At 52.2% G+C, this 26,974-nt stretch overlaps 2 protein-coding genes across 2 annotated transcripts in view; both read right to left on the bottom strand.

Annotated features, from left to right (window-relative positions):
• The window catches only part of PLCH1 (phospholipase C eta 1), a 47,126-nt gene extending 40,069 nt beyond the window's left edge, over positions 1-7,057 (bottom strand). The window contains exon 1 of the mRNA XM_054282912.1: positions 6,955-7,057. Within this exon, the coding sequence (XP_054138887.1) occupies positions 6,955-7,033 (79 nt within the window). The 5' untranslated portion in view covers positions 7,034-7,057. The remainder of the gene's footprint in view (positions 1-6,954) is intronic.
• Positions 7,058-19,989: 12,932 nt separating this feature from the next.
• On the bottom strand, positions 19,990-26,115 carry CUNH3orf33 (chromosome unknown C3orf33 homolog). Its single transcript, XM_054282308.1, has 5 exons — positions 26,023-26,115; positions 25,876-25,935; positions 22,624-22,777; positions 21,784-21,944; positions 19,990-21,159 (listed from the first exon to the last, which is right to left on the bottom strand). The coding sequence occupies exons 1-5, from the start codon at positions 26,113-26,115 to the stop codon at positions 20,887-20,889; spliced, it is 741 nt and encodes a 246-aa protein (XP_054138283.1). The 3' UTR covers positions 19,990-20,886.
• Positions 26,116-26,974: the final 859 nt, after the last annotated feature.

Here is a 26,974-nt window from a genome sequence, read left to right as displayed (position 1 = left end):
TCACATCTTTCATTTATTGCATTTTCTAATTCTTTCCCTCTTCAGCTGGCTCTTCCACTGTGACATTTACATCAGCACACCAAAGGAATTCCCAGCTGTATTCCTAAACATTGGGACAGCAATAAAAGGGACAGACTTTGTCAAGCACAGGCCAGGAAAAAGTTACACGACAGACAACGTGACAGAGGAGGAAAACAAATAAAAACCACTCAAAAAAAACCACCCCTCATAGTTCCACATGCCTGCAGAACTTCAGTGGGATGGGAGACAAAATCCAAGTGGAGCTGACGTGTTTTACCTGCTGAGAAATCATCATTTCATAGCTGTTGGTAACACAGAGAGGCTTCCCACAGCCCCCACGACAGAGCTCAGCACTCTGTGGGTATCCATGGACCGTGTCCAGCACCCTGGGATGTGAAACGAGACCCCAGACCCAGTGCAGGATCTCCTGGCTGCTCAGCTGTGGCTCTGGGGGCACTGTCAGGAGGTGGCACAGGTCCCACTCTGAGGGGGGAGTGTCACCCATTGCCAGGCAGAGCAAGGGAAATGGGAAATGGGGTGGCCACGGCGTTACCCCAGCTCTGGGTCTCAGCCCACCACGCTCACGGCTGAAACCACCACTGTGGTGCCTCCAGACAGTCACCAGTGCATTGAAATTATGCAGTTCAACAACAAAAAATAAACTGTCGCTGCTGTACAGTTTAATTATTGATATATCAGATTGCACTTGATAATGTGTTAAATGCAAATTACTCACACTCCTACTGTTCTGTTAATTATAATACAAGCCACACACAAGCACCTTCAATGCCACAGCTGCTCTGTAAGAAACCTTACGCAATCACCAATACACTCTTCATTATTTTGTCTCCAAAATAAGCTTCCTTTTAAAACCAGACGTGCCTAAATGCTACATGTCTTTAGAAATTCAAGCATGTTATGTAGGTTAGAAGCACAAAACAAATGAAGATGTTATGTAATTTAGTTGACAGATGCCAAATGGTATAAGAAGACCTGTAGGTTTATCCAACTTCAAAAAACACTCCAAAATCAATCCCCATGACAACTCCTCAGTGTCAGGCCAGGTTTTGCACTGAATCCCAAGCCCTGTCAGTTGGCCCACACCTCACCAGGCTCAGATTACTGCACAGAGACACAGCCCTGCAAGTTCTACTGCAGAAATATCCATTTTCCAATAAATGAGAATATGATTTAACTAACAGTTTGGAAATTACAGCATCAGAGGAAGGTTCATTTTCTAGCTCATTGGGTTTTCCTTTATCACTGTCAAAATAGCTGGAAACCAGCACAAAGCCTAATTCTGGTAAAGAGCAAGAAAAGCTGATTAGGGAACTAACACCTCTTACAGGGAATAGATAATGTAATAAGGAGATAACAACATCTTCATAATCATCTTCCAAGTGTAATCTTAGATCTGAACTGTGAGACAATCTCCTTGTGAAAAGTCAGCCAGCAGCGAATAAAACTTTGTATCAGCTGCACAGAAAACTTGTCATTTTTATCAGACTAAAGCTTTTATCAACTCATCTATCGTTAATGAAGACATGGTTCTATGGAAAGCTGAGAAACACACAAAAATGAAAGGAGAAAAATACTTGGCATTAGAACACAAGGACCTGAAATATCGTCTGGAGACAGATCCCACATGAGACTCCACCTTTCATTAGCAGATGCAGAGACAGACACAGCTCTTGAACAAAGCAGAGAGAGTTTCTTCAGGCACTTCAGGCCCTTTTTAAACCTCAGTGGACTTGAATACATCAATTCCTTAACGCTCTTCTTGCAAACACGTTCCCATTTACATCTGTTTGTCTCAAGGAATGGATTGTGGATATTTCACATAGATCAGAACATGAGCCCAAACCCAAATTCCTGCACTCGTTCTGCTTTCCCAGCACCATTCTGAAGCAGATAAAAGGCCGCGTCCTGCCGCCCACAGCTGGCATCTGCAGCTGTGCCCCAGCCCTGCACGGGGCTCCAGCACAGCTAATTATTAATAGAGCACTGCCCGTAGCAAACATCAGGCCTGGAGGATTTGTGCAATCTGGCGAAGCTCCGGGACTGCTCCCCCAGAACTCTCGTGCTCCAATAACCAAAATGGGCCGTTTGACTGCATTAAAAAGGACAACAGAAGGCATTTTCTGTTCTCATTGGGCACGGAAGTCTGAGGCCATTGAAGCAAGGAGGGGCTCTCGGTGGTTTCCTCATCAGGATTTTGGACAGCCAAAGGCACCAGGATGTGCCCAACACAATTTAAGGACCTTCTGTGGTCACCTGTCAGGCTCAGACCCACTCACACCTCCCAGGGAATTCCCTTCCCAAGGTGAAACACAGCCTGCTCCAGCCCTGCTTCCCTCCAGCCAGAGGGTCCACACCAACCACCACAAGCTTTGGAGGGGGTTCATTCCCACAGATGGCCACAAGCATAAACGAATTCCAACAATCTTATGGAAAAAAAATAAAAAATATCAGAGTCAGTGAAAAAATAGGAATTACCTAGATGCAGTTTTGGCTGGGAGAGTACTTGCCTTGCTGACTGGGAGGCACTGGGAGCCACAGGAAGGGCTGCTCTGTACACTTTGGGTTTTTTCCCTTTGCATTTCCAGCCCCGACCATCGAGCAGCAAAGTTAAATGGATGTTTGCTCTGACAGCACAGCCATCCCTACACTGTTACTGCCAGCAAACAAACAAAACATGATGCACAGCTACAGCTTAAAACCCCTGCAAAAATAAAAAAATATCTCTTCTTCCAAGCCTAGAGGGATGCTGTACTTTGTATTTTGGAACTGCTCGCAAGAGGAAGGAAATGAAAGTGGGTTCATCAAATCCTCAAGGCTATTCCAAACATTCTAATTGCCTGTCTTCTCTGTTCTGCAGAAACTGCTAAAACAGCTCACCCCAGCCCCTGTCTCTGGTCTGTTATTCTCTGTGTGCACACACACTGCTGTATCTCACTGCTGCTGCTGCTGAGGAAAACTGACATTTTTGCTTCTGGGCAGATAAGACTCCCCAGAGTACAAGGCACAGCAGCAACCTCCACTTCTGTAACCAAAAATTTCAGACATAAACAGATAAGAATTTTAATATCCCGCAAATGCAGCCATTAGCAGCTTTTCTTAATAAAATTATAAAATGATGAGAGAGCCTTAGGCGATGTGGATGCACCCAGTACTTCATTACACACATGAATCTCAGTCATTATTTAAAGACAACCCACCAGAGCCCGTGGAAAGCCCCACAGCTGTGTACCAATACTGCTTGTGTACCAGCCTGCAAGTGTCCCAAAGCACCCCTAAACCCAGCAGAGAGCAGCCTGACCCATGGCCAGCAGCACCTCCTGAATGGAATGGGAGCTCTGCTGCTTGTAGCTGATGTTCACGGGACACAGGGATTGAATGGGACCACAGATAGTTTGCCAGCCTCATTTCCCACTAGTCAATACATTGCCTGCTAATCACATTTACAGCTTCAGAGCAAGAGCACAAATACAATGCTGCAACAATTTTCTCAAAACCTGTCAATCTCCCACTCAAAATACCTTAGTTTTTCCTGGGCCTGTTTCATACACTTGTGGGCAATTTTCAACTTGCTCTGGTGCCAAGTTCTCCCATCAGCTCCAATAAGCCTTTTCCTCTCTGAGCTTTCCCTTTGCAATGCACTCAGAGCCAGCAGTCACATCCCCTCTCAATCTTTGATTTCCCAAACTAAACAAGCCTGACTCCTTTCATCTTCCCTTCTGTACCTTCTCCCTGTTCCTGAGCTCCCCCTGCTCAAACTCTGCTGCCCAGAACTGCATTGGGCTGGGCCTTGTGGCACCAACACCTTCATCTTACTCCTGAGTGCTCAAAATTTCATCCTCCTTCAGCTGATCACAGAACCAGAGTGCTTTGGCTTGGAAGGGACCCTAAACTCACCTTGTTCCACCCCTGCATGGGCAGGGGCACCTTCCACTGCCCCAGGGTGCACCAGAGGTGGTGGCTGCCCCTGGATCCCTGGAAGTGTCCAAGGCCAGGTTGGAGCACCCTGGGGAAGTGTTCCAGGGATGTGACATCCCACACTAATGGGATTCTGCAGGGGCACTGCACTGCAACAGGGCTGCAGGCTCAGCCGGCTGCTTCTGCTGCAAACTGAGCCTCTGAGCCTTTTTTCCTTTTGGTTTTACTGGGGAGGTTTGGTTTTGTTGGTGGTCTTTTGGGTTTTTGGTTTTTTACATTAAACAATTAAACCACTCCCAATAGAGCTTCAGCATTTTTATTAATGCAGTCCACGAGTTCTTGCCTTTGAACTCCTCAGCAGCAGGTGAACAAATGGAACCCCATCTGCTCAGGTGCTTAAACTAATGCAGGTGCCACAAGGGTGTGAAGAAAACACCAGAGATGAGCACAGCCGGGCAGCAAAATTCCTCTTGTGCACCTCTGCTGACACTTCCAGTTCTCCTAAAGATCCTCCAGTGCTTTTTGAGAACACCAACTGGCCCTGTGGGGTGTTTTTACCTGGGCTGCCCCAAGGCGCTGCAGCTCCTCCAGCTCACAGGTTCAGTTCCAGACAATCACCCCAGACAGCCCTGGTGCCACTGACTGCCCCACTGCTCCCAGGGAGGGTGCATTGGTTAATGTGAGCAGCCCGAATTACCAGCACAGCCCTGGAGCCTGAATTATCAGCACTCCAGCCTCTCTGGAGCTCCAGAACACCATGCCAGTTCCTGGGACATCACACATCCTTACCCGTGCTGTGGGACTGTCACCTCTGTCACTGTCCAGGGGGAATTCAGCCCCTCCATACACTCAGAGGGAAAGGAACTGTCCTGCAGCGTCTTGCTTAGGTTAAAGGAGACAAATGGGAAGCCCTGGTGGATTCTCTCAGGGAAAAATAGTTAATCTTTTCTGATCATCAATCAAAGACAGATAAATTAGGCCATGAAATCTTTCTGGTCGAGGATTCCTGCTAATTATGCCCTGGGCTGCAGATGATTATCACTTTGCAGACTCATCCCTCAATAGCTGTTCATGGATTGCTGGACTCTGTGTGATGGATCATTATCCAGCCTGTGCACCATTAGCAGGATAAAGGCGAGGTGCTGCTCTGAGCTGAAACACACCTCAGGCCTCAGGGCACGGACCAGGCTCCTCTTTCACGGCTCTGGAGCGGCAGAGCTGCAAATCCACACCCCTGTGCCTGTTCCAGTCCCACACTGGTGCAGGAAAGCAGGGATTAACAGGCATCCACCAAAACACTGCCACAGTGCTCACTGGGTGAGCACGTCCCTTCCACAGGGTCAGAGGGAGCTCTGAAGGAACACGATCCCACCAAAACCAGTGGGACCACACGAGCGGCCTGATAAATGCCAGGAACAAATTCATTTCATTGGAGAAGCAGAGTGGTTCTGCCTGGAGATGACAGCACTCTCCCGCTAACACGAGTCCCAAGTGCAGCACACACATGAATTAATGTGACAACACCACTGTCAGGCTTACTTACAGAAAGTTATTAACATTCTTCTGGTGTCCCAAATAGGACTAGAAATGCTCGTGGGCAAGCAAAAAACAGTACAGGGTAAAATGGGGCTCTCTCTGAGAGCTGGCTTTCATTAGGAAGATTCACAGACTGACAAATGATTAATTCTCTCACTAAGCCATTAACTTCATCAATGGTGACATAACCACAGTGAAAAAAATGCAGATAGTTTGTTTTACAGTGGGCTGCAAACCTCTCCAGTCCTGACAAACACACTGAAAATGGAGCTGTATGCTCTCTAAGGAAAAAAAAATCACCTTTGCTTTGAATGAGACGAGTATTTCTCTCTTTAATTCAAAGCCATTCCATGCCTCTGTTATTAATAGTGCCATAAATCTGCCCCAGTGATGGGGTTTAATTACTGACCTCAAAGGGAATAAAGAACACAATGTGTGGGGGACCGGTGGCACCGGGGGATCGGTCAGACCTCGCCCGGGGGATATCGGTGGGACTGGGGGGGGATCGGTTGGATCCAGCCCCGGCAGCACCGGGGGGGTTCAGGGGGACCCGGGGGACGGTCCGACACTGGCAGATCCAGCCGGGCAGCCCCGGGGGAACTCATCCCCGACCACACCGGAGGGCATCGGTGGTACTGGAGGAATCGGTCAGACCCAGCCCCGGCAGCCCCGATGTGGATCGGTCGGAGCCAGTACCGGAGGGATCGGTCGGATCGGGGGGGATCGGTCGGAGCCGGTGCCAGGGGGATCGGTCGGGCCGGGGCACATCGGTCGGAGCCGGTACCGGGGGGATCGGAGCCGGTACCGGGGCACATCGATCGGAGCCGGTACCGGGGGGATCGGTCGGGCCGGGGCGCATCGGCCGGAGCCGGTACCGGGGCACATCGATCGGAGCCGGTACCGGGGGGATCGGTCGGGCCGGGGCGCATCGGCCGGAGCCGGTACCGGGGGCGGCGGTCCCGGAGCGCCCCCTGGCGGCGGCGGCGCAGCCCCGCCGTTCCCCGGTCGCTGCCGGGGGTCCCGCACGCCCCGAGCGCCCCCCGAGCGGAGCGGGCACGGCCGGGGCTCGGCCCCGCTCTGCCCGGAGCAGCGTCCCCAGGGGATACCCCGGGATACAGAATGCCGGGCACCGCCGGCAGCAGGAAACACCGACCGCCAGAATGCAGAATAACCGTAACTGCAGGAAACACCGACAGCCGAATGCAGAGTAACCATAACTGCAGGAAACACCGACAGCCAAATGCAGAATAACCGTAACTGCAGGAAACACCGACAGCCGAATGCAGAATAACCGTAACTGCAGGAAACACCGACAGCCGAATGCAGAGTAACCGTAACTGCAGGAAACACCGACAGCCGAATGCAGAGTAACCGTAACTGCAGGAAACACCGACAGCCGAATGCAGAGTAACCGTAACTGCAGGAAACACCGACAGCCGAATGCAGAGTAACCCAACTCACCGTGGAACACGCCGTTGTCCGCTAGGAAGTGCCGGCAGTACTGCAGGCTGCTCTTCTTATCCAGACTCCAGTAACTCATCGTGAGGCAGATTCCCGCTCACCATCAAAGGCTCTGACCCTGCAAGGGAAACGAGAATGGGTAACTGCGGCTTAATTTACAAACAATGTCCCCAACTCCTGCTGCCACTGTAGTTATTTGAGCCCTTCATGCAAAACGTTCCATTGGCTTCACACAAAACAAAGGAAGTTCTTCACTCTCCAAACGTGTCCATCCCCACGGACACATCACCTGGATGGAGGCAGAGCTGTGCTGCACTGGTGCCACCAGCCAGCACCTCCCCGGGTGCTGCAGGGAGCAATGGGCACCTCTGTCACCTCTGTCACCACCCCCCGAGCCAGCCCAGGCCACTGTGGGGCCTGGAGACACGATCAATTTAATCCATTCAGTGATGCTGTCCCATATTTAACAGGCTACAGACACATCCCACAGCACCACAGGACTATAAATCCTCCCCAAGTGAAGGTTACAGTGATTAAAGAGGTGACTCAGAGGTAATCACCCCCTGACTTTGAGACCAGAGCAGAGTTAGGAGAACACAGGGCCCTGTGCCCTTGCCCTTGGCTGACATTGGCCCGAGGCACTCAGAAATCGCCCATGGATGGGCAGCTTGAGCCTGGGCAGGAGCACTTACATCAGCCACCCAAAATTAACACTGACGGCTGCAGGCGGACACACCAGCATTTCATACTTCTCTGAAGCCATGGAATTCCTAATCTCCTGTCCTGACACCAAATCCTTTCACTGGATCCTCCTTCTCCCTCTGCTATTTTATGAAGTTCAGGTTCTGGTTTCAGCACTCCAGACACCCCTTCCTGTTACAAGCCCACTTAGGTCTCCCATTTTATCTCCCTCCCACCTTCACTCTGGCCAACCCAGCTGCTTGCTCGCCCACACTTGGCACAAACAACTCCAACCGTCTTCATCCGAGCCATTCTAGCAGGATGTGAGGACACTGCCACCCAAATCTCCTCACTGAACCACTGCCAGGGGGCCTTAGTAACAAAGCCACCCCCAAATGCAGCCCCACAGCACATGAAGGGACACAGACCCATTTCATTCAAAACAACGAGGACAACAAATAACCTGAAATCCCAGCCAACAGGACTCCTCTGATCTTTAATGACCAATTTAGCCACAGTCCATTCCGGGGGTGCAGCCAGCTAACAAGGGAACAGAAGGACCCGGAGAACATTTCCCCTGTCCCTGTGCAGCCTCAGTGTCAATGCTGATGCTGATTTGAGAGCAATAGAGACCCACAGGGCAGTCCCAGTGTGACACCGCGCAGGAACAGCAGGGATGGGATGGGATGGGATGGGATGGGATGGGATGGGATGGGATGGGATGGGATGGGATGGGGTGGGATGGGATGGGGTGGGTGCTCTGCTGCAGGTGGGAGCCACAAACACCTGTGTGTGCTTTGCTCCATCCTAAAACGTCCCCAGGCTCCACCGAGGGTGTGTTTTGGGTATGTTGTTTACACTAAAGGCATGTTTTCCCAGCTTTGGAGGCCAAGCAGCAATACCCACTACCTATGCCTACATTTCCTGCTCTTTCACCCTCGCCACCCACCAGCTTTCCTTATAGCCTGCACGAAGGCCACTCTGCTTTACCTAGTTAGGCACAAGCTGTTGGTTACCTTTGAGGCACAGGAATAACACCACATCCAGCCTACAGCCAGGCTTTTCGCTTTAGGCTACAGGAGTCCAAGAGGCATGGTGCTTTAATTAAGGAAACCATATCAAATATTCACCCCCAAGAATTTGCACGCAATAGCAGCAGATCTTATCTCCCACACAGATCTCTCCCGTATCTCAGGGAGATTCACAGGGCGCTGTGGCTGTCCATCCCGCCCTGCAGTGCCTCTGAAAGAGCCCCTGAGCCCCCTGCCCTCCCTCTGTGACACAATCCTCCTTTGTTCTGGCACAAAGGTTCTCCCGGGCACATCGGGGATGAAGGCAGGCTCCCCGAGGGGCTGCATCAGCTGACACAAACATCCCGCAAGAAAACCTTCCCAAGAAACACCAGCGGTTCTCTGGATAGTGCTCAAAGTTATTTGCTTTACAGGGTTCCAGGAGAGCCCAGCCAAGATCATGCCTTACCCTACAGTACCAAAAAAACAGCAAACAAAATCCCAACCAACCCCACACTTGGGCCAGATACCATCGTTTCAAAGGAACACACACTTAGGAACTTAACTTATACAAATTTGCATCATTTCAATGCCGGAGAAAAAGAACATTCTGTCTATGCCACTGACTAAAATACAGGCTGTATCACTCGTATGTACCTGTATCACTTATTTTATACACGTAGAATAAACTATAAGAGTAAAAAGTGTCCATAAGTATATAATTAGGTTTAATTAGGACTGCAACAGCAAAACTATTTTGGCAAAAAGTTACCAAAATCCTGACGAGATATAAATCTGAGTTCAAAACCAGCTTGATAAAGCAGCCAATTCAGAGAGAGTTGAAAACACTCCTCACTTTTCCACTCTGCAGGTTTCTCAGCTTGGGGTATCATTTTCACAATAAGCAAATTCCTGCAGGTTCAGCCCTGAGCCTGCCAGATTCATTCCAAAAGGTAAAAGAGTTGGTGCTTCACTACCTGAGAGCAGAGATGCTAGTGCAGCGTGTCAGGAATCCGCCTATTTGTATCTGGATAAAGTGTATGAATCTGGAAGCTGAGCAAGGTGTCCATTACGTGCTGTGCAGAAACACAGCACCTGGAGAGAGCTGCATCTGCTATTTCAGCTGATTCATTTCCATTAAACCTGTCGGCTGCCTTATTTTTGTGCTTTGAGCACTGTGTTCCATGAGAGACACTTTTCCACAGGCTTTGATTAGTTGTACAGAGCTGTACTTCACAAGAGAGTTATTAATGGAAGGATACTTCCATTAATAACTTGAGCAGTATCAGTTAACTGGTATTGCTTGTTATTAATAGAAGTAAGCTGGTATTGCTCAAAGTTGGATACAAGGAATAAGTTAACTTTTAGGTTAACTTATATTCCTGTGTGCACACACGAATAAACAGTGCAGATACAGATGAGATGAATGGATATGATCCTCTTATGTGTACCTGCACACCACAGCTGCAGCACCAGGGATCACTCCTGAGGGCAGGGCAGGCATGGACACCGGCACTTCCCTCGGACCAAACCACAGCTCCACTTTCAGAGCTCAGATCTACCCAGTGAACACACATGGGAGGTATGACTTATAAAAAGCTGATTCTTTTCCTTCACCCCAAATGGTGTATAAAGTTCATGTTCCTGGTAATTAAAGGAAAGTCCGGAAAACACTGAATATTAAGCAGGCTACTGATTTTGGAAGCTTGTGCCCATTAATGACAAATTTCAGCATGAAAAATAGTTCAGAGATACTGGACTCTCCAATTGACATAAAGGCAAAGCATAACAAATTAATAATATTAATTTTTAAAAAGGTAAGAAATGAGAAGAGCAATCCAGAGTCACACAAAGGCCACCCCAAGTGTGTGGTGGAAACAATGCTGCGATGGAAATGATGCTGTGGTGGCCCAGCTATGGCCAGAGCCCTCTGATGAGCTTTGGAGATCTCAGTGTGGGAGGGAGCACAGACCATCTGGCTGGCACTGGGCAGCAGGAACAGAGTCCAGAGAGAAAGGCTGGGCTTTGGTGTGGCAGCTGGGACGGTGGTGGGGGCACGCAGCACCTCTGATGACACCACCTCGTGTGGGCAGCCACCTCCCAGCCGCTGCAAACAGAAAATAAACACCAAAGGACAAATGCCACTTTGAGCTTCCCCTGCAGAATCCTGAAGTGGTATTGAAAACCCAAGCAATTCAGCTTCACTGCAAACCTTCAGTGGTATTAGAAGGGAGGAAGTGAAGTGGTTTATCTTCAGTGTGAGAATAAGCAAGAGATTCGCTTGCTCTCCTCAGGAGCAGAGCGAGGGCTGCCCACAGGGGATCACTGGGTTTTCCCCACAGTTTCTTAGCTCGATGAAGAAATGTTCCCCACCAAGCTGTGCATCATTTGCCAAGGTGCCATCAGCCTCAGCACCTGGGCAAGCACACAGACATTTCTCCAGGACAAGCCCCAGAGCTCAGCTCTTGGTTACACTGGGATTAGGAATAACAGCACTGGCCAGAGGGAGAGAGGTTTGTTTGCATTTCTGTTCACACCACAACATGCACCCAGGGAACTCCATCCCTCCCCAGCTGCCTTTCCCTGGACCTTATTAAAACGCGCTGCAGGCTCCCTCCTGGTTAATCAGTAGCCACCAACAGGAACTTCCCAGTCCAGGTTTTTACTTTCTAACCAAAGTGACAACTCTGGTAGAACAGCTCTCAAACTTCAGAGACCAGTTCTGCACAACAGGGGCCGGGTTTTTTGAAACAGTACCCACAAGCCAAAGAAGTCCTTGGATGAAAAGCTTAGCCACAGTTAGACCTAAAAAGCACAAATCTGAAGAGATTATAAAAGCCTAATATGACAATATTCCATGGGGCATCCACCCATCTGCAGTCTTGGGCTTCTTATTCCACTAAGCCACTAAGAGTCACCCAAATATTGCTAAGCATTTAAGCTGGTCTAAATTCATGCAGATTTAGATTTAATTGTCACACAAGCCAGGCTCCAAGGGTTCCACACATCATCTGTGCAAATCTCCACTTCAATCAGAATCAAATATCATCATTCACTCAAAATAACTTGCATAAACATTGCTAAAGTTACACATATGGGAGCCAGGCAGAATAGGCAAGGCACACAAGATGGAAGAGCCATACTGCTGACTCAAAAATACATTTTTTCCAACAAATCGATATAATTTTCATACTTACAAAATTAAGTTTTACCTACCTACAGTATTAACTATGTCATTAATGCATGGATACTTTCAAGAGTTAAAATGTCTTGTATGAAACAAAAAGCTTAAAAAATATCCTCAGTGCTACAATCCCTTTTGAACAGCAAATATTTAACCATAAATATTTCCACCATGGAAAAAAACATCAGCAATGCTTAGCAGTAGAAAATAAAACCATCCAGTATGGGATCCTTTTCTTATTTCTCTAGGAAGTGGTTTGGAGGAACAAAAGCAGAGATTTTAGCTTGGTTTATTATTCTGACAGATGAGTTCCCTAATGAAATATGCCAAGGGGCCAGAACAGCTGTGCTGGCACCACGCTGGCAGCAAAGGTGTCTGAAGGGGCAAGCCAGAGCAGGAGCACAGGAACACGTCCTGTGGATTTCCCTGGGAGCCGCTGCAAACTCAGAATTCAGAGATGTGAAATCATCAAATTCAGAATTTAGAGATGTCTCATCAAAGGGGAAAGGTCTCAACAGAGTTTGGGATGCACATACTGCACTTGCATGCTCTTAGGTAGATGAGACTTACTAAAAACGCAGATTTTTAGGAATTTTTACTGGGTTTAATCTGGCATTTTGGCTATTCCTCCAGTAGAACATGAACTACATCTTGCATGGCTCACCAGATGAGGACAGAGGCTCAGCCCAGCCCTGACTGCCCCGGTTTGGGGCCTGCTGGAGGACAAACCCGCAGGACTTGCTGTTCAGGAGCACGAGGAGCGGGCTGGGCTCCCTGCACAGCACCAGAGCAGGGCCTGGCACTCAATCCCCAGCCCCCAGCCCTGCAGGACACGGGGCTGAGCCCCCTGTGCCAAGGCTCCTCTACCTGTGCCAGCCCTGCCAGCCCCTGCTGCTCCTGGCCGCTCGTTCCCATGCAGCTTTTGTTCCCCCACTCCTTCTGGGAGCGTGAAAAGCGTGTGTCAGCACTCCTTGCTGCCGAGGAAGGCATTAGAAAGGATTTGAGCCCACTCCCCATGGCAACGGGCCCTGAAAGGGAATTAGCATTTGCTCCCCGTTCCTCGAGAAGCCTCGATGGAATTTGTTTTTCTCCTCTTTGAGGAATTACGTGCGGGAGGGCAGCGTGCTGCTGCCTCCAGGGTTCGGCAGGCACAGCTTCAGCTGGCACCTGCCTTGCACACCCTGCCCAGGGTAACTAACACTCACCCACCAGACGTGGGATGGGTAAATATCAGTGAGAGTTTTCCATGTTTGCCTTGCACAGACCTCAGTGCTCTGCGCACCTTTCTGCCAGCTCTGTACACCCATTCACCAATCCAAATCAGGTTTGGGTTCGCTGCACAGAGAGTTTCAAACTGCAAATGAATGCAGGGGTCGTTCTGTAAATGAAAATCTAAAATGTACAGAGACAACTCACAATGTGATAAACTGTGGAGATAAAATAGGACACCTGGAAAGGATTGTGGCAATGCAGCCATGTCCAAGGCATGGGCATGGATGACCTGCACCTTGTGTCCCTGGCCACCTACCAGGAGTGGGCATTTCACACCATAAGATCCTCTGTGCGGAACATCAATTAACACAGTTGGCAATTGCTAACATTCTTCCCTTTTTTTTTCACCTGTGGGTGGAAGAACAGCCAAGCAAAGACGGAGAAGCTGGTGGGGCTCAGCACTGCCTGGTGTGACCCACGCCATCCCAGCTGACACACCCCAGCCACACGCTGGGTCACACTCGGTGTGCAAAGGAACAGGAACTCCGTGTCAGCCCCAATAAATCACACCTGTAACAGAGCACACGCCACTCTGCACCACTGCCTGCCTGCACTTGAAGCTTCTTGCAAGCAGCCTTGAGTTACTTCGGCCTGAAGAGACTCACATGGGCACCTCATGCCAAGACCTGTAACACACACACCAAACACCCCTGGAGTGGTTTTACATCCTGCAGTGGTTGACTGAGCTTCCACCAGGGCACGTGGCATCCTCAGCACCCTGTGCCCTGCTTCTTCTAGCCCTGCAACAGGCGTCTGCTCCAAACTCTGCCCTCCTCTGCACTTCACTGTCCCCGGGGAACCTTTGTGAGCGCCCACCTGCAGTGTCAGACACCTCCTCGCACGGAGCATCCCCCAGCCTGCCTGGCCACCCCTCAGATCTGTGCTCCACAGCACTGGCAGCCCCCCAGGTACACCTGGCAGTCCTTCTGCAGGGTCAGATGGGCAGCAAAAGGCTCCAGAGTCAGGAGAGCAGAGGGAAGCTCAGACCTCTGCAGTAACAACAGTGCCCGCCGTGACCGTGGAGACTGGCACGAGAAAGCCACCTTTGTCACAGAAAACAGTTTTAGATTCCTAAAATAAACAACAAGGGAGGAAAACAAACCCGAAGGAGTGCACAAGCACACACAGCTCCCTGCTGCCCGTTAGACCAGTCTGGCACCAGCTGGGCTCCACCAGAATCACCTTCTGCTCCTGGGCTGGGAAACAAAACCAGACTGGTCACTGGCACAGCCCAGAGCCACGGGTTCAAACCAGTGAATCCACGGCCCAGGGAGCCCCTGGCTGCTGGCCAGTGCCTCTGACACCTCCCAGTGCAGCAGCCACGGCTGCAGAGCAGGCTCTGCATGTGCCGGGCATGAGGAAAACACCACCAAAGTGCTTGTAGAGCATCCTCAGTGCCACAGAGCCGAACTCATCTTGTGCAGCACCCTCAGTGCCACAGAGCCGAACTCATCTCGTGCAGCACCCTCAGTGCCACAGAGCCGAACTCATCTCGTGCAGCACCCTCACTGCAGCCCAGCACATCCGCAGCACCCAGGGTCACAATTTGGTTCCTGAGTTCCTTGAGTTCCTGTAAGAGCCCTCAGAGCAATCAGGCATCACAGTCTCACCTCCTCTGAAGGCACACGCAGAAAATGCCGTCCTGCTGCAGGCAGCACAGCACGTCTCCAGCAGACCTGGAAACAGACATTTGCTTTCCGAATTTGGAGAGTTGGTTTTTGTTTTGCCTTTCTTTTTTATTTTTTTTTTTTTTTAACATTCAGGCTTGTTTAAAGTTATTAAAGAGGCCAGAGCAAACAAACAAAACGAATCTGCACACCACCACACTACCCCACGTGGCTGTGCCACCAACGTTATCAATTTAAATTGAATTGGATCTTGGGTGACACCTTAGAAAAAAACGCAGCCTATTCAGATTTCATTAAAGGAAAACTGTTCCGTTTATAGAAAGATTATTTTATAGACCCAACAGAAACACACAGCCCAAAGCCTTTCCCAGAAACAAGGGGAAGCCAAATCTTGAACAGAGGACTAATTTTCGTTCTACATTTTGATGCTCATTAAACTGTTTTAGTGTCACGGGTATTTCTTGACAGTGTTTTAAATTACAGATCAGCTCATGCAAAGCTGGGAGCTGTTAATAGCGGGTGACCTCTCCTTTGCTTTTACGGAGTGAAAATTTTATTCTCCTTCTCAAATACCGGTGATTTTGATCAAAGTCATGGCGGGACACCCGCCTCAACGGCTGAAAGGACAGCGGCATTAAATCAATTCCCTAGGCAACCTCCCAAGCCGAGCCCCTTTTGTTAAAATAATGAGCTGTGCGCCACTTGATCCCAACCCACCAGCTGATCCCCGTTTTTATGGACAATAGGTAGCACAGAACCAGAAAGCACCCGTGAATGGATCATTTCCCACCAATCGTGCATCTTCAGCTGATAAAACTCAACATTTCTTTCTGTAACAGGCATTTTTTAATGTAGGAAAAGAGCATCCTTCAGAGTTAAAAACAGATTTTATAAAAGTAGCGCTCTCAAACTTATTGCAGGGAGCCGAAGCTTAAAGAACCAGGAAGACTTTTTAGCACTCGGCTGCCTCTCTCCTCCCAAAAAGCCTGGATTTTCTTTCCAATCGCACATTATCTTAACTCAGGTGCCTCACTGCAGGGTTGAACCCTACCTCTCTTTTCAGTACTGTTACCTGCAATTATTCTTTCACATTTCAGAGCAAACACCTTAACTTTTCTTTCATTTCCTAAGTTTTGCAACACGAGGGCCAGAAGTCCCAAGGCCAAGTAAAGCAGGAGGGCCCCCTGAAAACAGGCAAACATTGTGTTTTATAACTCAGGAGTTAAAGCACACTCTAAACAAAGAGCCTATGACTGCTCCATCAGATAAGGCTTATATCTTTCTCCCTGGAATTTAATAACACTTCTTCTAAAACACTTTTTGGCCAGCTGGCGTTGGAGTTCCCAGAATTGCACAGAGCGGCTGAATCACAACAAAACGTGCATGGAGTTTAATTCCTACCTCATTGTAGTTCATTTAAAAAATGGTTTGTGGAGTAGGCAATAAGAAATAAGGTATTTTCACGGAGGACTCAATCCAGCAAGAGGTTTGATTACAAGCACCGTCCCAGCCCCTTCCAGGTGGGGACAGGCGCTCCCACTGCTGTCCTGCGCTGCTCAGGGGGGTCGCGATTTTCCACCGAGCCTCGCTGCACACGGGCTGGGCAGGGCTGGGCTGGGCTGGGGCGATCCGAGCGGCTGCGGCTCGCTCCGGTTTCCGTGCCCGCGGCCCAGGTGCTGCCCTGGCACCGCCGCGGGGCAGCGCCGCCCGGCACATGGCGAGCGGGGCAGAGAGCGGCTGGAGCTCAGCCCGGCGATCTCCCCGTGCCCAGCAGCACAAACACGGCCGAGGCACGGCGGCGGCTCCCGGGGAGCCCCGGAGCGGCGGCTCCGCACGGCGAGCGCTCGGGGCACACGGATCCCGTCTGAACGGGCTGAGAAGGAACTCCAGCTCGCAAACCCCCACCTCAACCCCGGCCGCGAGCACCGGGAGAAACCGGCACCAACCGCGTGGGAAAGCCCAGCGGAGGCTCGCAGGGACGCAGTCCCGTCCCGCCAGGAGTGCCCGCGGGGCCGCGCACGGGGTCGGGGCTCGGGGATCCCGTCCGCCCTCACTCACTCACCGTGACCGCCGCGGTGGGCTCGGTCCGGTCCGGTCCGGTTCGGTGCTGTGCTGTGCCTCGCCGCCCCGGCCGCACGCACAGCCCCAGCCCGGTGCGGGTGCTCAACCTGCTCCGTTCAAACCCCAGCGCTGCCGCCCGCCCCGCCCGGCCCGGCCCGGCGCGGCCCGCCCCCGCCGCGGGCCCTGCCGAAACCCGGAGCGGCCCTGGAGCGGAGCGGAGCGTCCCGTCCTGTCCCGTCCGCCCGGGAGCGCCTGCGGCGGCCCGAGCCGTGATCCAGCCCCGGTGTTGCCGCGGCCCCGGGCCCGTTCAACCTGCTCCATTGCTCCATTGTGTGTGCGCTGCGAGCGGCGGGGCAGCGGCGCCCGCTCCCCTCAGCGCCGCCGGGACTGAGCCCCCCGAGCCACTCCCCTCAGCGCTGCCCAGCCGGGACTGAGCCCCCCGGTCCTCTCCCCTCTGCCCAGCCGGTACTGAGCCCCCCGGTCCGCTCCCCTCCGTAGCGCCCAGCCGGGACTGAGCCCCCCGAGCCGCTCCCTTCCGCACCATCGGGACTGAGCCCCCCGGTCCGCTCCCCTCAGCACCGCGGGGACTGAGCCCCCCGGTCCGCTCCCCTCTGCCCAGCCGGTACTGAGCCCCCCGGTCCGCTCCCCTCCGCACCATCGGGACTGAGCCCCCCGGTCCTCTCCCCTCAGCACCATCGGGACTGAGCCCCCCGGTCCGCTCCCCTCCGCACCATCGGGACTGAGCCCCCCGATCCGTTCCCGTCAGCCCAGCCGGTACTGAGCCCCCCGGTCCGCTCCCCTCCGCACCATCGGGACTGAGCCCCCCGGTCCGCTCCCCTCAGCACCATCGGGACTGAGCCCCCCGATCCGCTCCCCTCAGCGCTGCCCAGCCGGGACTGAGCCCCCCGAGCCGCTCCCCTCCGCACCATCGGGACTGAGTCCCCCGGTCCTCTCCCCTCAGCACCGCGGGGACTGAGCCCCCCGGTCCGCTCCCCTCTGCCCAGCCGGGACTGAGCCCCCCGGTCCGCTCCCCTCCGCACCATCGGGACTGAGCCCCCCGGTCCTCTCCCCTCAGCACCATCGGGACTGAGCCCCCCGGTCCGCTCCCCTCCGCACCATCGGGACTGAGCCCCCCGATCCGTTCCCGTCAGCCCAGCCGGTACTGAGCCCCCCGGTCCGCTCCCCTCCGCACCATCGGGACTGAGCCCCCCGGTCCGCTCCCCTCAGCACCATCGGGACTGAGCCCCCCGGTCGCTCCCGTAGCGCTGCCCCCCGCCCGGCCGGCAGAGTCTCCTCCCGCGGGACTCACCGAGCTCCCCGTGGGGAGCGGTGCCGGTGGGACGCGATGGGAACAGAGCGAGAAGAGGCCCCTCGGGGCGGCCCCTCGCCCAGCGGGTGCCATGGAGACCCCCGGCCCTCCCACCCCACCCCGCCGTGGCAGGGACACCTTCCGCTGTCCCAGGCTGCTCCAAACCCTGTCCAACCTGGCCTCAGATACTTCCAGGGAAGGGGCAGCCGCAGCTCCTCTGGACACCCTGTGTAAGGGCTTCACCACCCTCTGAGTAAAACAATTCTTAAATCCGATCTAAACCGATCTCCCTTCGTTTAAAGCCCTTCCCCGTTGTCCTGTGACAACAGCCCTGCTCAGAAGTTTGTTCCCGAAGGAAGCAAAGAGCAGCCCGGTGCCCGCGCTGCCGGTGGGCTCCGAGGGGCCGGGGGTGTTTATTGCCATTTGCCTGACATGCCACACCAGCAATAAAAAGTCTGTGCAGTGTCGGAGCTATTTTTCTTGGGCCATTTGGAGGCTGGGTCTCCCCTTTCACTGCCTGTGGTCTTTTGAAGATGTCGCATCGCTCACGGCACGAGGGCAAAGGCACAAGTGCTAAGCGTTGAACAGTTTAATTCTTGTCCCTATTCCCAGCCGCACAACTGCCTCCTCTGTTGGAAACCCTCTGCTGGGCATGCCGCGGGTGAAGGGAGGGATGGAGCTGCCGAGGGGGTTTGTGTAGGGGAGAAAACGCTGCTTCTCCCCCAGCCAGCTACAGAGATATTTGTCTGTGCTCCTATTACTGCTTTTCCAATAGCCTGGCCTCCCACAGAGACAGGATCTGCAACCTCTCAAGCCCTGCACAGATGGGAAGCACAGCTTTGAACTGGATTGGGCTCTTTCTGAGGGGGGAGGGTGTGCTGGTGGGTTGGGGTTTTTTTTAAAGATAAGCCCTGCGTGATAAGGAAAACAGCACTAACAAACAATTACAGGACCTGACCCTCAAGAAATCATTTGTCACTGCTACCCCAAATCCATGTGAGAGAACAACACACTGTTCACATTCGCCCACACCTCACCTCTGCTTGCTAGAAATGTAGCATGTGGCTTTCTGAGACTTTTCTCTCAGCTTTACAGTGGATTTTTGTGATAAATCCTCCTGTGACTCATCTACAGAACAGAAGTGCAAAGTCCAGAATTATATTTAATTATTACAGAAAATAAATCATCAGTGTACAATTATGCCCAGCTTGGAAAAGCTCATCTTACTTCCCAGACACAGGAACACCATAAACCCCCAGAAGTGGATTGTTGCTGAGCCTGAATGTGCACTTTGGGGTTAAAAATCAAGAGCTTTGCTCTGGAGGGTGCCACATTCAATCCCAAATCCCTTGGGTGTGATGAGTTTCAGATCCAGGAACCACGGTGGTGGCTGGCTCAGCCCTCTGCTGTCTTATGCACAAACCCAGGATGTCACTTTTGTCATTTTCCATTTCCAAACGGGCACAGACACCTGGTTTGCTGCCCCGGAGCTGCCTCCCCTCTCCCACACGGGGTTCCAACACTGCCGGTATTTATTTCATGGCTCGCTGCTCCCTAGCACCAGCCCCACCCTGGCAGGACCAGGAACAAAAGGACTAAAGCACCACTAACATCTATTCTTACCCAAGGAAACTGGATTTTTTTAGGGATCTCAAGAGTCACAACTTCGTCCTGAAGTCAGCAGAGAAAATGCTGATGTAGCAACTAATTGCCAGATAAGCAGTGCTCAATTATTAAGGTTTTATGTACCACACGCTTCTACCCAGTGTTTCATTGGAAAGCAATCACACAGAAAGAAAGAAAATTTGTAAAACACTTCACTTTAAATAAATATTTGGACTGTGGGAGGTTAAACAAAAGTCAAGTTGTATAAAACATGTAACAATGAACTTGAGAAATTCAATCTTTATTCTGAGAATATTTACAACATAAATAATAATACACTCATATACTTAACATGTGTATCAAAAATAAAGTAAGAATTCAAGTTCTTAGCACAGCCTGATCCTCCTTGTCAAATTTCATGTTAAAGTTTTATGTTCATCTAATTTTAGATACAGAACCATCAGAAAAAAAAAAACCACAGGTTTTTCCTCTTCAAATGAAAGTTGTCTTTGAAATATTTGGATTCCTGACATTATATTCTTTGATACACCAAGTGCTGTTTTTCCCCTGAGGAACTTTAGTTATTACAACCTTATCAGCTTTTTAAGATCAACCATAACAAATCACCTTTTATATCACTAACAATGCAACCCATCACTCAAGATGAATGAGTTTTAAACCACAAATTTCACCAAAAAGTAGCATAAGAACAGAATTCAAACAAAAAGGTTGTGTTTAAAGGCATCCCACGAGCTTTGTAAAGGCCTGACTTGGGGTTTGTGTCTGGTGTGGGCTTGGCGGCAGCGGCACATTGCAGGGGTGTGAAGGGACCCTGCCCCGCAAACCTGCACTGGGCAGCACAGCCTGGAGGAGTTCAGCAGGTGGGAACTGGACAAGTAATTCAGGACATCACTGTGGAGAAGTCTGGCACCAGAACATTTTCACTGGCGGCCTGCACACTGCTACTAAACTTCAATCCTGTGTGGGTATGATAGGGGATGTATTCTAAATAACCATGAACTGGGGGTCATATTCTGTGTAACCATGACCTGGGGGTTTCCCTTCTGTGTAACCATGAACTGGGGGGTTTGTGTTTGAGACAGGGACCCTCAACATCACAGCACTGCTTGTGATCACAAACATACACCGATTCCCACGTGGGGAGCTGCATTCCCCACCTTTTCACCTCTCAGTGGAGCTTCTAAACCTGCTCACAAGCTGTTTCAGCCTCTGCAGGAATTTGTTGCTGCTTATGCGCTCCTGGATTCTCTCAGAGTAGCTCTGCTCCTTCCATATGCCTTTATTCTTCTTCACAGCCTTTAACTCAGCCCGGAGGAGCCGTTTGTGCAGTCTCCAGTAGAGGCGGGAGTGGTGAGGCAGCCCCTCAATCCGGGCTGCTCTGGCCAGCCCTTGTCTCAGCAGCTCTTCGTTCAAGCACATGCTGAAAAACCCACCCTGGAAAAACCACAATGAACAGGTATTCACCATTGAAACAGGGTTATTTGGGGTTTGGGGTGAATTCCCTTAAGAGGTACAAGGTTTACTCAAGGCTGTACCTACACTGTGGCAGGAGAAGTTAGAAGTGAAGAGGAATCCAAGTGACTTCAAACCCAACTCCATGCGAGGGTGGGCAGGCCTGGCACAGGTGCCCAGAGCAGCTGTGGCTGCCCCTGGGTCCCTGGCAGTGCCCAAGGCCAGGCTGGACATTGGGGCTGGGAGCACCTGGGACAATGGGAGGTGTCCCTGCCATGGGCTGGGACTGGATGGTCTGTAAGTCCCAATCCCAAACCATGCTGTGATTCTATAATGCAAGGCATTTGTGAGGGAACATTGGATAACAAACATTAGGCTAATCAGAACTACAGATGCCTTTTTGGCACTGGCAGAGAAACACATTCCTGCCATGAATCAGTCTGAAGAACTACTGCTCCTACAATCAGATTTGCAAATGCAACATTTAAAATTCACACCAAGGATGATAAATCATAAACAATAGCATTTGTTAAATGCACTGAGAGAAGTGTGTGACTGCAGTCACATCTAAAACCGCAGCTAAGAGCCAGTGTTTGTGTCTCTCACCTTATGGACCAGGACGAGGCAGTCCAGGGCCGAGCTGTCCCTGCCCAGGAGCTGGAACCACAGGGGCTGTTTGGGGAGCAGCTCCCGCTGCAGCCAGGCCGTGCCACCTGCAGCCAGCTCCACCCCGGCCAGGCGGATCAGCAGGAGCCCCTCTGGCTGCCCTGCAAGGGAGAGGACACGTCTGCTGCTGGGGCACAGCTCAGCCTTGCACACACCCTCCGCTGCCGGCAATGAATTGGTTCCTGTGCGCTAAAACAATCCCCTTTAGTTCCTCAAGGCAGACAGGAATTTAGCCTCATCTCTTCTTCAGGGAAAAGAAAATATCAATTCAAGGTTGCCTAATTCATAATTTGGATTATTGTGCATGCAAAGAAAAAGATCTGTTCCCGCTCTCAGTCCCTATCTTTCATCCACAGGGGCAGAAGCATCAGCACCTGCTGGTGTTTGCACAGCCAGTGTGAGTCACGCACTTGATGGACAGTTTGTTTCTGACAGAAAACTGTCCCCAAAAATCAGTCTCTGCAAATAAAAGCACAATCCCAACAGAGGCTTTTTGCCAGGAACGAGATGAGCTGTGCAAGCAGAAGCACTGCCTGAGTGCTTACTTCTGCTGCTGGAAAATATCACAGTAACTGTAAGGATTAACACAAACACTGTAGTGACAAACTCTCTGTCTCCTCACGTCTTTTATTTCCCAGTTTCCCACCTGCAAAGCACAGAAAGACCAAAAGGCAGAGCTGGAAATGTGCCTCAGCCCTTCCTCTCAAGCTTGCAGCCACTCTAAGAGCAGCACATTTCATTTCTGCCCTTGCTCTTCACGCTCTTTTGCTCATTACTCACATTTTCTCAGGATGGCTGAGATGAAAGGAATGCTGATGGGAATGTGCTCAACTTCCAGGCCCTTCTCTGTGATGTGATGTAATTTCCCTCTCAGTTTCACATTCTTTTCTACAAACTCCACAGGTATTTCCAAAGGATTTGTGAATTTCGTTGTCTATTAATGGAAGGAAGAGAAAGACAAAATTTTAAGAAAAAATACAGAGCAGTTACAGCCACACTAAATCCAATGTCTCAAAATAGTTTGGGAAATTCCACCTTTATTATTACACACCATGGGCAAGTAAATGTAGATATATATTTAATCAGCTGCAGAAGCTGGGCCAGCCTCTCCACACTTACCATTTTCCCTGTATTACAGGACTTGCAACGTCAGCACAGACATAAAAACCAGGTTTAGAGAAAGAACAGAAACTGCCATTTTTAGAGCAATGCCTATTGAAGTTCACTTGATTCCCCGAGAAAAGAGTGTTTTAGAAGCAGCCTGAATGGGGCTGGGAGAGGGGTGAAAGGAAGCCAGAGGACAGACACGCTGAAAACAAAGGCGGAGCAGGCAGGGCAGAAACAACCCCGCCTTTGAAACCAGGAGAGGGACAAAGGCAGGTGAACAGCCCTGAGAAGATCACAAGAAGATTAAATTTGATACTACAGCCTGGGAGGATCCAAAGGGGATGGTTATGTGATCACACAGCAAAACCAAGCTGAGCAGCAGCAAAGACTTGGGCTGTGGCACGGGAATGGAGCAGCCACAGGTCTGGGGTGAGGCAGAAGGACACGTGAGACCCCAAAAAATTAAGACTCCCAAAATTTAAGACACTGTAGGAGGCCTTATCAGAGCACTGACCTGCAGAGCTGTGAAACCCACTGAGCACTGCTGTACAACTGTGGGAAATAAACCCCCAAAACACCACAACTAAAGCTGTGCCTCCTGTGTGTCATTTATTCAGCAAAGCTCCCCCTCTGTGGCCCACAGAGAACACGGGAATTTGGGACCTTGCAGGCAGGAAACCTGGAGGGTTTTAGGAACAAAAGTTGTTCAAAGCCGATCTCATTTGCTCCACCAGCCAGGTTAATGCATTCACAGGCCCTTGGGTCAAAACCAACCAAAAAAAAAAAGACAGAGAAAAAGCATTCTGGCAACATTTGTAGTTCAGGTTTTCTGGTAGGATTTTTAAGTAAAAACACCACACAAATGTTCTCCTGTACTGTTTGGAATTGTTCAGGGGGAAGATGAAGGTAATTATGATTTTTTGAGCAGCTGGAACCCTGTGGGAGCACGGTGGCTGCTGCCTGTGGAATTTCAGCTTCTCCAGGAGTGAGCAGCGTGGTGTTAGCCCAGCGTGCCCTGACCATCCCGGCAGCGAGGGAACATCTGGGTGATTTTAAAACCATTCAGAAGCAGTTCTTCGTGTGAAGGACAGAGAATACCCGAGGCAAGCAGCTGTTTCAGCTGTGTTTGGACAAGGGAGGCTGCTCGAGCTGCAGTGGGACAGGCAAAGGGGTCATTACCCCTCCCAGGGGCCTCAGGAACAGCCGAGAACAAGGGACCCGTGGAGATGCCACAGGACAGCGATATCGCGTCCCTCGGGACCTGAATCAAACACTGCTGGCTTTTTTTCACTTGTTAATCAGTAGCTGTAGCAGGACCGTTATGATTAAGCAACCGCATTGTGAACCTTGCACGCTTGGCTAATCTTTAGTTTTAAGGAAAAGGGAAGACAATGCCAAGATGAATGGGCTGTCTGGGCGGGAGCCACCAGCCGTGGCTGAGCTGTGCCGGGAAAAAGGCAATTCCAGCAGGGGGACAGCGCGACTGCTGGGCACTGACCACTGACTACTGAGCACTGAGCACTGACCATCAGACACTGACCGCTGAGCACTGAGCACTGACCGCTGACCACTGAGCACTGACCATCAGCCACTGACCGCTGAGCACTGACTGCTGACCACTGAGCACTGACCATCAGCCACTGACCGCTGAGCACTGAGCACTGACCGCTGACCACTGAGCACTGACCATCAGCCACTGACCGCTGAGCACTGAGCACTGAGCACTGACCATCAGACACTGACCGCTGAGCACTGACTGCTGACCACTGAGCACTGACCGCTGAGCACTGAGCACTGACCATCAGCCACTGACCGCTGAGCACTGAGCACTGACCATCAGACACTGACCGCTGAGCACTGAGCACTGAGCACTGACCATCAGACACTGACCGCTGAGCACTGACCGCTGACCACTGAGCACTGACCATCAGACACTGACCACTGAGCACTGACCACCCGGGCCAGAGGGACCCCGCGCTCCGGCGGAGGGAAGGGCTGGGGCTGATCAGCACGAGAAACGACAAACACAGCTGACACAGAAAGGGCTGAGTTGATAGAATTGACAGAAAAGTCACGGAATTTGTAAGCAGCGAATGTTGATGGTTTGTTAAAATATATAAATAATGTTAAGTACTGAGGAGTGGGCAGCCTTTCTCGGGAGCCTCCAGCTCCCGCTTTGCGCAAACCCGAACAAAACACGGGAACGCCGCGGGAACAGCCCCGGGCGGGACAGACAGGGCCGTGAGGCAGGGACGGGCACGGCAGGGCAGGGCAGGCCCGGCCCCTCCGCCGCGGGCCCGAGCGGCCGCGCCGGGCTGCCCCTGGTTCTGAGGGGCCGGGCCGGGCTGCCCCTGGTTCCGAGCGGCCGCGCCGGGCTGCCCCTGGTTCTGAGGGGCCGGGCCGGGCTGCCCCTGGCTCTGAGGGGCCAGGCCGGCCTGCCCCCCGTTCTGATCGGCCGCGCCGGGTTCTCCCGCATTCCCCGGGCCCGCGCCGGGCTGTCCCCGGTTCCGAGGGGCTGTGCCAGACTCTCCCCGGACCCTCGGGCCCGTGACAGGCGCTCCCCGCACCTGCTGGTTCTGAGCGGCCGTGCCGTGCTTCCCCCGCATCCCCCGGGCCCGTGCCTGGCTCTCCCGCATCCCCCGGGCCCGTGCCTGGCTCTCCCGCATCCCCCGGGCCCCTGCCTGGCACTCCCGCATCCCCCGGGCCCGTGCCTGGCTCTCCCGCATCCCCCGGGCCCGTGCCTGGCTCTCCCGCATCCCCCGGGCCCGTGCCGGGCTCTCCCGCATCCCCCGGGCCCGTGCCGGGCTCTCCCGCATCCCCCGGGCCCGTGCCTGGCTCTCCCGCATCCCCCGGGCCCGTGCCGGGCTCTCCCGCATCCCCCGGGCCCGTGCCGGGCTCTCCCGCATCCCCCGGCCCCGCACTCACCACGCGGAGGCTGCGCGCCAGCAGCAGCACCCCGGCCACGGCCGCGCCGGTGATCAGGCCCTGCGGAGAGAACGGGGCTCAGCCGGGCCCAGCGGGCCCCCCCGGCCCGGTACCCGCCCAGCCCCGGTGCCCGCCCAGCCCCGGTACCCGCAGCAGCCCCAGGTGCGCGTCCACCCACTCGGAGAGCCGGGCCAGGGCCAGCGCGGCGCGCTCCGAGCCGCCGCCGCCCCGCTCCGACATCGCGGCGTGCCGAGCGCCCCCGCGGGAACGGGAAACGAACAGCGCCCGGCGCCGCCGTGCCACGGAGCGACACCGGCCCCGAGCAGCCCCGGCCGGGACACTGCCAGGGATCCAGGGACAGCCACAGCCTCCCTGGGTACCCTGTGCCAGGGCCTGCCCACCCTGCCAGGGAACAATTCCCAATCTCCCACCCATCCCTGCCCTCTGGCACTGGGAGCCATTCCCTGGGTCCTGTCCCTCCATTCCTGTCCCCAGTCCCTCTGCAGCTCTCCTGGAGCCCCTGCAGGCCCTGCCAGGGCTCTGAGCTCCTGAACTCTGCATTGAGCTCCTCAAACCTGTATCACACCTCCTCTGACACTTCAGATGCTCCTTTCCTCTTGGCACTTCAATTTTGTTTGATTTATTATTCTTGTTGGTTTGGGGATTGTTTTTTGTTTGTTTGTGTTTTTAATGTTAAAGATGTTTAAGTCTTTAAAGTACAAATTCTAATGTTAAAAAGAAAAACCACTTTTGAACAGAGTTGGTAGAAAAAAAGTAGCAAAATCAAAATTTTATGGGTGCCCTTCAGCAGCCTGCTGAGGGGCTGGTACAGCAGCAACATTTCCAATTTACAAAATAAGTACTTAAAAGCACTAATCCATAACTTGTTTCACCAGTTTGAAAAAGAACACAGTTATTTATTTCAGGTAACATATCTACTCCTACCTATTTGGAGTTTATGTGCAATTTTGATATTGTTGATTATCTAATTATTGATTGAGTTAATCCTTAACCCATCTTTATTAGTGACAAGTTTCACTGGCACCTTTAGAAATAGTGAAAAAAAAATTGCAAAGTAAAACCCAAATCTAATACACAG

The sequence above is a fragment of the Melozone crissalis genome, unplaced genomic scaffold (assembly GCF_028551555.1).
Source record: "Melozone crissalis strain CALT ecotype California unplaced genomic scaffold, PUWL_Pcris_2 ptg000034l_1, whole genome shotgun sequence".
In the NCBI taxonomy this organism is placed as follows: domain Eukaryota; kingdom Metazoa; phylum Chordata; class Aves; order Passeriformes; family Passerellidae; genus Melozone; species Melozone crissalis.
The sequence above is the reverse complement of the archived record's forward strand: the minus strand, read 5'-3'. Positions and strand labels throughout refer to the sequence as shown.